Source organism: Diaphorina citri, unplaced genomic scaffold (assembly GCF_000475195.1).
Source record: "Diaphorina citri unplaced genomic scaffold, Diaci psyllid genome assembly version 1.1 scaffold214, whole genome shotgun sequence".
NCBI lineage: Eukaryota > Metazoa > Arthropoda > Insecta > Hemiptera > Psyllidae > Diaphorina > Diaphorina citri.
The window spans coordinates 6,645-18,804 of record NW_007377651.1 but is presented as its reverse complement, the minus strand read 5'-3'; the positions used below and the strand labels follow the sequence as shown (position 1 = coordinate 18,804).

Below are 12,160 nucleotides of genomic sequence, written 5' to 3'. Positions count from 1 at the left end.
TGGCTTTTTCCTATCCTGTCTTCCTTCTCTCTTCGATTCCGGGACAAAAAGACCTTAGCAGTTACAGTTCCCTCTGTCAAACCTCTTAAAAAAAGTTCAAATCTTCTAATTAATTTCATTTTCTATTCAAGGACCCTCAGCCGCATCCTGGTTGGTCAGGGGAGAGAGACGCGACCAAAATGAACAATGTGTGTCCTCAAGTAACAATGCTAATGCCTAATGCGACCTTTGGACATGAGGATTGCCTTTATTTGAACGTGTATACGCCAGAAGTGAGTATTACGCATTTGGCGCAAGCTTAGTTTAGCTTGGAGTGGAGGGTACCGATCGAGGTTCTCTCTCTCTCTTTTTTTTTAGTGAGAACCCAATTTTTTCGAAAATTGGCCGCCGTAGGCGGTCGATTTTGGACTTAGAAAAATTTTCAAAAAAAAGTTCAATTTTTGGACACTTTTTAATGATCCCTCATTACATGGGGAGTATTTTAAGATGGGAAATTTTTGGTCGAAAATTGGCCGCCGTAGGCGGCTCAGGCTCGGGACTTAGAAAAATTTTCATTTTTTTTTATAATTTTTTATTTTTATTTTTTCAAATACGTATTCCGCAAATGTAATAGAAGGTCGTGTGATGTTCACACCAGATTTTTTTTACATGATTTTACGGTTACATCCATTTTACATTACAATATAATCTAAAAACTAGGCAATTTAGTTTAAAAAAAAAAATACCATTTATAGTAGTAATAATAATAAAAGATGATAGAATGGGACAAAACCGGCCATCCCAGAAGTGCGAGCGCCGTCCCAAACCGAAGGTTATGTAATGTAAATGCAGTTTCTTTGTGTTATTATGTCACAACTTTGGTACTCACTGCAGCATCGTAGGATTTTCCCAATATCCTCTATGACTTTGAAACATCACCCAAGTAAGCGCAACTGATCTATTGAAAATTTTGTCTCTTTTAGGCTTTGAAAAATTCCCTGACTTTTTCCGATTTTTGTCACTTTTTTGTGAAATTCCCTGACTATTCCCTGACTTTTCCAGTCTCCATGAAATTCCCTGACAATTCCCGGTTTTCCAGTCTGGTAGACACCCTGATTGATTTTTTTATTCCGGCGTATTTTCTGCAAAAATCCCCCCAATATCCTCTATGACTTTGAAACATCACCCAAGTAAGCGCAACTGATCTATTGAAAATTTTGTCTCTTTTAGGCTTTGAAAAATTTCCTGACTTTTCCGATTTTTGTCACTTTTTTGTGAAATTCCCTGACTTTTCCAGTCTCCATGAAATTCCCTGACAATTCCCGGTTTTCAAGTCTGGTAGACACCCTGATTGATTTTTTATTCCGGCGTATTTTCTGCAAAAATCCCAATTATCAATACTTGCCAAAAATCTGCTGGAAAAAATGCTTTAAAAATGTTTTAACGAATAGGTAAACTTGGACTTTGTGAAGATTGTGCAGTAGAAAGGGCTCAAAATATAAATTTAAAAAACTTTAAAAAAAACTCATTTCGGCCCTCCTGAAACATGTGATTTTCGCACTTACGCCACTTCGTGTTTTCGACGACGAAATAAATGTTTTAACGAATAGGTAAACTTGGACTTTGTGAAGATTGTGCAGTAGAAAGGGCTCAAAATATAAATTTAAAAAACTTTAAAAAAACTCATTTCGGCCCTCCTGAAAAATGTGATTTTCGCACTTACGCCACTTCGTGTTTTCGACGACGAAATATTTTGCTGAATGAAATACTTACATCAAGTATATCTACAAACAGGTCCACAGTGCGCACTCCATTCTCACTGTTTTCATCCATAACTTCTATCGTGTACGAATCGCCCAGGTTCTTGTACAGACATCGGATAGCCTGTTTGGCTTGCTTCGGAGTGCCCTTCTCTATCATATCCTGACAGATGGGGACCAGCTGTTTCATTTCTTCCTTGAATACTTCACCTAGTATGAACCAGAGAGGAAATCGGGAGAGGTGAAATGATATTTGACTAAAGTATTACAGTTGAACCTGTCTAATGGAGCAGTTGCAAATCAAAATGGGTAAAAATTATAAATAAATGGTCGATTCCTATGTAAAAAGTTGGGAAAAATCGAAATCTGAAGTCAAAACTCCGAAAAAATAACTAAAAGGTCGAAAATCAATTTTTATTTTCCGTTCTAATGAAAGAGTTCAAATATGTGTGACGTCAGACTTTACGCAGTTGTTTTTATCGTCCGCTAGGTAGCGCCACTATGCAAGCGCGCTAGCGGAAGAGTAGAAAGAACTGCGCAGAAACTTATGCGCACAAACACATTAATGCGTTGCCTGCAAGGGAGCTTTGCTCGGGACATTTCAGGTCTGTTTTTCATTCCTACGCCGCATCGATGCGGCGTCCACTTGACGTTCACTCTGCGTCAGGAGTGGGGGTAAAATGTGGAAATTCAACAAATATGACGACATCTAGTGGAGAAATTACGAAACATTTTTTTCATTTCCCTCAATACAATTACAATATGGCGGAACCTGAAGCTACTCGAGACTCGCATCAGGGATTTAAGACGCAGCGTTGACGCTAAAGTAGGGGAAGTGGAATGAAAAACACGCGTCGGATTCGCATCGCACCCACGTCGGAATGAAAAACAGACCTTTCATGTGACGTCATCGCCTACGGGAGCGTATGCCGTGACGTCAAAGTTCACGATTTACCGGAATTTTTTAAATCAATTTATCTCGGGAAAAGTCGTAAGAAAAGAAAAATTCCGTTGGTCCTCATTTTTCCTGCTCTATGACTTTGAAACATTACCCAAGTAAGCGCAACTGATCTATTGGGACCCGTCTAAATGGATAAACGGGGGAGAAATCGTGGCTGCTTCGTTCGTTAATGTTATAGTTGTATTTGGCTAAAAAAATATGAAATGAAGGTCAATCCCCACGTAAAATGTTGTGACAAATGCAAATCTGAGGTCAAAACTCCGACAACTTGAAAAGGTCCCATAACTCGGCTGGGCAAGCCCTCCTGATTACCAGGCACACTACTATAAAGGGTCACTAATGGTCTCCCTTGACTCAATTATTTAATGTCGCTGGCGGGATTAGAACTGGAGTCGTCAGGAAAATTGAGGATCTGGTTGAAATACCAGCCAAAAGGCGAGGGAACCAGCCTAGTTACGTAGCTTGGGAGATAGCGCATCTGCTTTGGATGCGCTATGTCGCGTATTCGATTCCCACCCGGGGCAAACTTTCTCCTAAACAAATAAGGTTTGTTCTCGGAACGGCTGGCTTTCTCCTATCCTGTCCTTTTTCTCTCTTCGATTTCGGGATGATAAAACCTCCGTTTTTACAATTCTATCAAAACTCGCAAAAAAGAGAGAACTACCTATGATCAATATATTATCTGCAATGGTTCTTACCTAGCGGTCTGTATTTGCCTAGGAAGGACAGCACGGAGAACACGAGCGGGGCCACAATTTCATCCTCAATGGTCAACATCTTGAGTAAGGCCTGGATGGAACTCTGCTGCATAAAGTGGCACGGATACACATAGGACAGCATAACCAGGAGCTTGAGACCACGCTCCCCCGCCGTGCCTGGATGCAGACCTAGCTCGTCTATCAGGTTGCCATGATTCAGACAGTCGTCCACGTAGGAGATGAGAATGGGGATTGCCTGAAGAAAGTGGAATGTGAAATCAAATCATTAATTAGTTGTGTGTTAAGCAGAGCTTTTCCACAACTTTTGTAGATATACAACCTTTACAATCATTTCTCGTTGTCCACCAATGCGTCCAATCCTGGTAATGTAGCCTGTTTTAAGTCCCCCAGCCAGACTAAGCTGTTCTAATAGGTAGGTTCCTCTTTAAAGTCCCCCCGCCAGATTAAGCTGGTCTACTCCCTGTTTAAAGTCCCCCAGCCAGACTAAGCTGGTCTACTCTTTGTTTAAAGTCCCCCAGCCAGACTAAGCTGGTCTACTCCCTGTTTAAGGTCCCCCAGCCACACCACTTTATTTCCTATAGCTGAGAAATGCAAAAGTGTGGAAAGAGCTTTGAGCAGTAGTATTACATTACCTGTGAGTCTATGAGGCATCACCTTCTTATCCAGGGTTCGCTCCTTCACAAACGTAAGCAAATCCTCGCTACTGGACACAATATCAAAGTCGCGCCGTGCCGTAGTTACAATTGCCGTAACCACTTCGTAGCGCACATTCTCATCTGTGTCATGTTGCCGCATCTTGAGTGTGTCTACAATGTCTTGTCTATGAGGCAGGAAGTGGCTCTCTCTAGCAGGATCTTGATATTGTTGTAGTACAAGTTAGTCATGACAGGGTTGCCAAGTTTCCTCAGGACGACAGTGGTGGCAACAAGGCACTCCTTACAGGACACGTCAGGTTTTGATAGGAGCTCCATTGCTGTGAACAATAAGTGTAAGTAGTGCTTTATTTAGACTGTCAGATCCTATGAGGCAGGAAGTGGCTCTCTCTAGCAGGATCTTGATATTGTTGTAGTACAAGTTAGTCATGACAGGGTTGCCAAGTTTCCTCAGAACGACAGTGGTGGCAACAAGGCATTCCTTACAGGACACGTCAGGTTTTGATAGGAGCTCCATTGCTGTGAACAATAAGTATAAGTAGTGCTTTCTTTAGACTGTCAGATTAGAACTAGTTTTGTTTAGTTTGAGATAATGGTCAAGTACGATATCATACATATTTCGAGACATGGTCTTACTCCAGTCAAGTGAAGTTACTCCAGTCAAGTTACTCCAGTCAAGTGAAGACCATGTCTCGAAATATGTATCAGAACTAGTTGTTCCATTATGTGCAAGTTTTATTTTTCTTTCTTCTTTTTTCAAGGTGTTTCATACAGGGAACTGTAACTGCTAAGGCCTTATCGTCCGAAAGCGAAGAGAGAACAACCAAACAATAGTTATTTATCTAGAAACATGACAAATAAACAAACAAGCAGGGTCCGTCCCTCCGGGAATTTTTTAGCCCGTAGAACTAGTTGTTCCATTATGTGCAAGTTTTTTTTTTTTTTTCTTTCTTTTTTCAAAGTGTTTCATAGAGGGAACTGTAACTGCTAAGGCCTTATCGTCCGAAAGCGAAGAGAGAACGACCAAACAATAGTTATTTATCTAGAAACATGACAAATAAACAAAAAAGAGAAAGAGACCGAGAAAGAAATGGTCTATGAAAGCCATCCTAATTAGCTCGGTAGCTTGGAAGGTAGCGGACCTGCCTTGTAAGCGCTAGGTAGCAGGCTCAATTTAATACGATAAGATTATCCTAAACAGATAAGGTTCGTTCTCGGAACAGCTGGCTTTCTTTTATCCTGTCCTCTCTTCGATTTATACCTCCGTTTTTACAGTTCCCTATATCAAACTTTTTTACAAACCTATTCTGTTTTCTTCACTTCAAACCTATTCTGTTTTCTTCACTTCAAACCTATTCTGTTTTCTTCACTTCAAACCTATTCTGATTTCTTCTGTTTTCTTCACTTCAAACCTATTCTGATTTCTTCTGTTTTCTTCACTTCAAACCTATTCTGATTTCTTCTCTTACCTTACACCGCACTTCATTAGGTAAGTCTTCCTCAAACACCCAATCCTTCTTGTATTGATAGCTCTCTTCAGTCTCCTTATAATGTACTCGAAATTTATTTAACTCGGTAAGAAAAAAATGTCTCGATTCTCAAAATACATTGAGGACAAAATCCCATACCTCGGCTGGGATTGAACCCAAGTCCTCCAGTTTACCAGACGAGCGTCTTGCCCCCTACACCACCGAGTGTCAATAATTTATGGCCGGTTTTACCACTGAGAGTTAACACAAGGTCAAGTGTGTTGAGCTCACCCATTTGATTTACACAGGCCAGAATTTCTCAAGGTGTGTCCAAACATAGTCGACCGGCAGTTGATCGACGGGGTGAAACTATGTTGTCGACGCAGTTTGGACGGTTCAGTCGACATCGATCGAATATCTGTGGACACGCCTTTAAACTCTGGATTGACTGAAAGCTCTCTGTGGTAAAATCGGGCATTACTCACCTGACAAAATCTTGGGATCCTCGACAATGTTCTTGGAGAATTTGACCAGGAACTCTTGAGCTTTCAAAGGGTCAGGTAGGAATCGGGAGAGGCTGATGATTTTCGACTGAATCTCCTTGGCGTTCTCGGTGGGTTTCCGATGTAGCTCGGTCCAATCTCGTACAGCGTTCCTTACTCTGGAATATACACGAGATACAATACAAAATATATTACCTTGCTTCATGGCCTATTCGCGCGTGGTGAGTTTTACCGTGACACATCATAAGCCTGGTAAAGTGAGTGGGGAATTTCTATCCGAAAAGTTCGACTGATCGATGGACAAACGTAGCATGCGATAAAACTCATCGTGAGTTAAAAAAAAAAGAAAAAAAAAAAGAGTGTTTCACCGCCATTGTTATTTCGTAACAATGAAACAACTGCTACATTAGACACATGTGGTCTGTGTCGTAGCATGCCCATCCCGTAGTATGTCCCTCATCAGATGGGCGATAAGAGACACAATACTTCCCAATTACGTGCTGGGTCAACACGAGAACACCAGAAAGTAACCCGTTGCAATATTTGCAATGTAATGATTTAAAATCAAGACTAGAGCCCGTTCTCCCTTTATTCCCAATATAATGTTCAAGTCACCCATCCATTTTATTGGCCTTGCTCGGCGTAGCTTAACATAGATGACGCTAAAATCGGTCTTAAATTAACGACTGAAGTGTTATCTAAAACTTTCTCGCTTTGAGTTCATAGGTCGTCGCGACAAATTTCAAGATCAGAGCTCATTTGTGTGAGAAAATGTGAAAAAAATCCCCCAAAAACCAGTTTTTTTGGTTTTTTGGCTTTATGGTTTTATGGATAACATTGTACACCACCATTTTCGTGTTCCTGGTAAAAGACCTTTAATTTGATATATAGGTCGACCAGGTTTGGATAAGTCCTTCTATGGGGGACAGACAGACAGACAGACCGACCGACAGAAGACACCGAAGCGAATACAATAGTCCGTCCACTATACCTTTTATTATTAGTAATAATAAAGGAAGGACGGACTAAAAAGAGAAAGAGACAAAGAAAGAAAGAGTCTATGAAAGCCATCCTAGCTCGTTAGCTTGGAAGGTAGCGGACCTGCCTTGTAAGCGCTAGGTAGCAGGCTCAATTTTAATACGATAAGGTTATCCTAAACAGATAAGGTTCGTTCTCGGAACAGCTGGCTTTCTTTTATCCTGTCCTTTCTTCGATTTATACCTCCGTTTTTACAGTTCCCTATATCAAACTTTTTTTAAAAAAATGTCTAAAGAAAGTCGTTTCTTTAGAAATAATGTACTCGAAATTTATTTAACTCGGTAAGAAAAAAATGTCTCGATTCTCAAAATACATTGAGGACAAAATCCCATACCTCGGCTAGGATTGAACCAACGCCCCCCTGTTTTACCAGACGAGCGTCTTGACCACTACACCACCAATAATTCTCTCACCTGACAAAATCTTAGGATCCTCTACGATGTTCTTCGAGAATTTGACCAGGAACTCTTGAGCTTTCAAAGGGTCAGGTAGGAAGCGGGACAGGCTGATGATTTTCGACTGAATCTCCTTGGCGTTCTCGGTGGGTTTCCGATGTAGCTCGGTCCAATCTCGTACAGCATTCCTCACTCTGAAATATACACGAGATACAATACAAAATATATTACCTTGCTTCATGGCTTATTCGCGCGTGGTGAGTTTTACCGTGACACATCATAAGCCTGGCAAAGTGAGTGGGGAATTTCTATCCGATAAGGACGACTGATCGAGGGACAATCGTAGCTTGCGATAAAACTCATCGTGAGTTTAAAAAAATAGTGTTTCACCCAATGGCGGTTCCACCGCCGTTTTTTTTCGTAGCAATGAAACAACTGCTACATTAGACGCTTGTGGTCTGTGTCGTAGCATGCCCATCCTGTAGTATGTCCCTTATCAGATCGGCGATAAGAGACACAATACTTCCCATTTAGGTGATGGGTCAACAAGAGCTGAATGAAACCAGGATCTCGGGATTGCTCGGCAAAACTCGGACGCACGTGCAATATTTTTCTCTCTCTCTCTTATTTATTTTTAAGACTAAAATAACTAAGTAGGTACTTTAGGACACCAGAAAGTAACCCGTTGAAATATTTGCAATCGAAAAACGAGTACAAATTTTTGTCGATGGTGGGATTCGAACCCGGGACCATCTGTGCAAGGCAAGCAAGCGCGTTACCACTGGGCTAACCGAGGCGTTACGTAGGTATTATGTACTTACACGAGCGTGGTTTTCTGCAGCTCAATAAACGCCTTGGTAGCATGATCATTGATCGTCCCGAACAGATGGTACAATTTCTTCATCCGCTCCTCCGGTCCCAAGGTGTACGGGACCAGCGACGTATTCAGCAATCTCTCTACTAGCACCCTGTCGTCCAAACTAGTCATGTAGTAACCGTGCAGGATTTTATCTTTGATCCAGGTGACGGCTTTTTTCGTCGCCTGGGGACAATCTTCATCGTTCAGGTGGTTCTTGTAGATTAAACGCCTTGGTAGCATGATCATTGATCGTCCCGAACAGATGGTACAATTTCTTCATCCGCTCCTCCGGTCCCAAGGTGTACGGGACTAGCGACGTATTCAGCAATCTCTCTACTAGCACCCTATCGTCCAAACTAGTCATGTAATAACCGTGCAGGATTTTATCTTTGATCCAGGTGACGGCTTTTTTCGTCGCCTGGGGACAGTCTTCATCGTTCAGGTGGTTCTTGTAGATCATCGCCAGACCTGTGAGGGCTTCCTTGCGGATTTTGAACTGAAAATTTTGATCAACAAGGGAAAAAATCAAAATACATGCCTTTGTGAAGAAATAACCGAGGGGAAAAAACGATATCCTACTGTCATGAATTTCACACCAACATTAACACAGACGTAAGTCATAATATTGGGGTAAATCCATGTTATACAAGTTAAGTAACAATATCTTTTAATATTTCAATGTTTTAACAGGGTGTCTACCAAAATGGAAAAATAAAAGTCCCTGACTTTTCTCGGTTTTCCAGTCCATTTTTTCCAAATTTCCAGTCTCCTTTTTCAAGATTTTCCCCCCTATTCCCCCCGGGTCACAACAGATTTTTTTTTTTTTTTTTCCGCGAACAAACCGCGGATACTGCGAACAAACCGCGGATACCGCGAACAAACCGCGGATACTGCGAACAAACCGCGGATACCGCGAACAAACCGCGGATACTGCGAACAAACCGCGGATACCGCGAACAAACCGCGGATACTGCGAACAAACCGCGGATACCGCGAACAAACCGCGGATACTGCGAACAAACCGCGGATACCGCGAACAAACCGCGGATACTGCGAACAAACCGCGGATACCGCGAACAAACCGCGGATACTGCGAACAAACCGCGGATACCGCGAACAAACCGCGGATACCGCGAACAAACCGCGGATACCGCGAACAAACCGCGGATACCGCGAACAAACCGCGGATACCGCGAACAAACCGCGGATACCGCGAACAAACCGCGGATACCGCGAACAAACCGCGGATACCGCGAACAAACCGCGGATACCGCGAACAAACCGCGGATACCGCGAACAAACCGCGGATACCGCGAACAAACCGCGGATACCGCGAACAAACCGCGGATACCGCGAACAAACCGCGGATACCGCGAACAATCCGCGAATACCGCGAACAACTGCAGATACCGCGAGCCAACCGCGAATACCACGAGCAAACCGCGAATAGGTGACTTATTACAGAAGAATCGATGAGGACCTTCCACTTATGAAAATGGAGGGGAAATGAGTAAATTAAGTCCGAACTTCAAACCTATGGTCAAAATGTAGGAGAATCCTCCCCTCAACCCCCTACATTTCCCCTGACCCCTTACATGGTTTTTGGTAGTAGGGGGTCAAGGGGAGGTTTCTTCAGACCTAGATTTTTGTCAGAGCTCATTCTCTCTTCTGCTTTCAGACTGGAAGGTTCTCTCTGCTCCCTCTCTCCTCTCTGTGATATCTCCAAATATTTCAACATGATTTTTTTTTCCCCAACAAGAGTTTCCATTAGAGTATTTAAGATGACCAAGGAGTCTTTCCTATGTAACTTTTCACGAGAAATAAATCGGTGTACATGTAAGGGTTCTAGGAATGATGGTTCACGAAATTATGCGCTTGTAACAAGCCAATATCAAAAAATTTCGAAAGTCATATCTACTTTTTTTTACACCAATAATTTGCGAGATACAGCCTGATTTCCTCGAATTTGCGTCAAAAATTTTGTCAAAAGAGAACGAATGTGCCATCAAATTCATTTTTAAGTTGTAGGTAAGTGATTTATTTCTTATTAATACAACAAAAGTTATTAAAAAAAAATCCTTTGTAAAAATGTTGAAATTCAGAGCATAAAGCTTTTTGCTCTCAGTTCTTTTCGGTTTGAAGTCGCCACTTTCCTCTGCCTGCTCTGCGCTACACTGTGTTTTCCTTTGACCTTTATCCTACCCATCGATACCCTCTCATTTTACGCTCACTTCTTCGCGGTTGCCTACTCACCTTCTTATCCAGGGTTCGCTCCTTCACAAACGTAAGCAAATCCTCGCTACTGGACACAATATCAAAGTCGCGTCGTGCCGTAGTCACAATTGCCGTAACCACTTCGTAGCGCACATTCTCATCTGTGTCATGTTGCCGCATCTTGAGATCACCTTCTTATCCAGGGTTCGCTCCTTCACAAACGTAAGCAAATCCTCGCTACTGGACACAATATCAAAGTCGCGCCGTGCCGTAGTCACAATTGCCGTAACCACTTCGTAGCGCACATTCTCATCTGTGTCATGTTGCCGCATCTTGAGTGTGTCTACAATGTCTTGTCGTAGGTCCGGATGATTGAGTAGGAAATGCATCGAGTATTGGACGCACTTGATGCGAATGCTCGTGCTGATGTCATTGAATCTGAGAAGAAAACACGAGGGAATAGATTGCAGGTACGAGTGGCCGGAATAGAAGTACCTGTATGGTCGAAAAGTCTAAATCAAGTCATAGGTAAGCAGTACAAGAACATTAGTGTACAAGCGGTACGATCACATTCAATCAACGTTTAAAAGTACATTAGGCAAAGGAAAACACCTTGGGAATGTATGATGTCATTGAATCTGAGAAGAAAACACGAGGGAATAGATTGCAGGTACGAGTGGCCGGAATAGAAGTACCTTTATGGTCGAAAAGTTTAAATCAAGTAATAGGTAAGCAGTACAAGAACATTAGTGTACAAGCGGTATGATCACATTTAATCAACGTTTACAAGTACATTAGGTAGGCAAAGGAAAACACCTTGGGAATGTTTTCTCATCTTCCCGTGGGGTGCTGTGAGTTTAAATCTCACACCACACCCCTCCTTCAATGACAACATTGATGGTTGGGAATTACCAAACCAAAAATGTTGTTAGGGTTTCAAGTGTTTGTCGGACAAAATCAGATCTCAAAACTATTTCCTTACCCATGCATGATTCCGATTTAACACGACAGCCTGCAAAGCTACAACTTTGTCAACTTCGGACAGGTTCGTTATTCTTCTCAAGATATTCTTGCTCTCCAGTGAGGCTTGGGTTTCTTCGGAAAACACAAATTTGTTCTCTGGTTATTTTTCTCCTTCTTCGTCTTCGTCTTCATCTTCTTCTTCTTCTTCTTCTTCTTCTTCTTCTTCTTCTTCTTCTTCTTCTTCTTCTTCTTCGTCTTCTTTCATTTGTCTTCCTCTCTTCCTTTTTCTTGTTTTCTCGATGTAAGAATATCTCAGCAGATTTGATCTCATATTATTATTAGGTATCTCGTTTTTACTCTTGAATATTAAGTAGGCATTCAAAATAATAATAATTAGATATCTTAAACACAATTTTAGAAAATTAGAAGAATAAGTGGTCTTCTTCTTCTTCGTCTTCTTTCATTTGTCTTCCTCTCTTCCTTTTTCTTGTTTTCTCGATGTAAGAATATCTCAGCAGATTTGATCCCATATTATTATTAGGTATCTTGTTTTTACTCTTGAATATTGAGTATTCAAAATAATTAGATATCTTGAACACAATTTTAGAAAATTAGAAGAATTCTAGAGTACAGACAGACTGATTGGC

At 41.7% G+C, this 12,160-nt stretch overlaps 1 protein-coding gene across 3 annotated transcripts in view; it reads right to left on the bottom strand.

The window, feature by feature from the left end:
• Window positions 1–11,013, bottom strand: part of LOC103506089 (sister chromatid cohesion protein PDS5 homolog A-like) — an 18,033-nt gene extending 7,020 nt beyond the window's left edge. Inside the window, exons 1-8 of one of the 3 annotated variants that reach the window (XM_026821235.1) lie at window positions 10,742–11,013; window positions 8,566–8,832; window positions 8,299–8,330; window positions 7,496–7,671; window positions 4,439–4,591; window positions 4,052–4,059; window positions 3,399–3,654; window positions 1,753–1,949 (exon numbers count right to left, since the gene is read on the bottom strand). In XM_026821235.1, coding sequence (XP_026677036.1) covers window positions 1,753–1,949; window positions 3,399–3,654; window positions 4,052–4,059; window positions 4,439–4,591; window positions 7,496–7,671; window positions 8,299–8,330; window positions 8,566–8,832; window positions 10,742–10,939 — 1,287 coding nt within the window. In that variant the 5' untranslated portion in view covers window positions 10,940–11,013. The other 2 variants (XM_026821234.1, XM_026821236.1) reach the window with 2 other exon arrangements.
• Window positions 11,014–12,160: the final 1,147 nt, after the last annotated feature.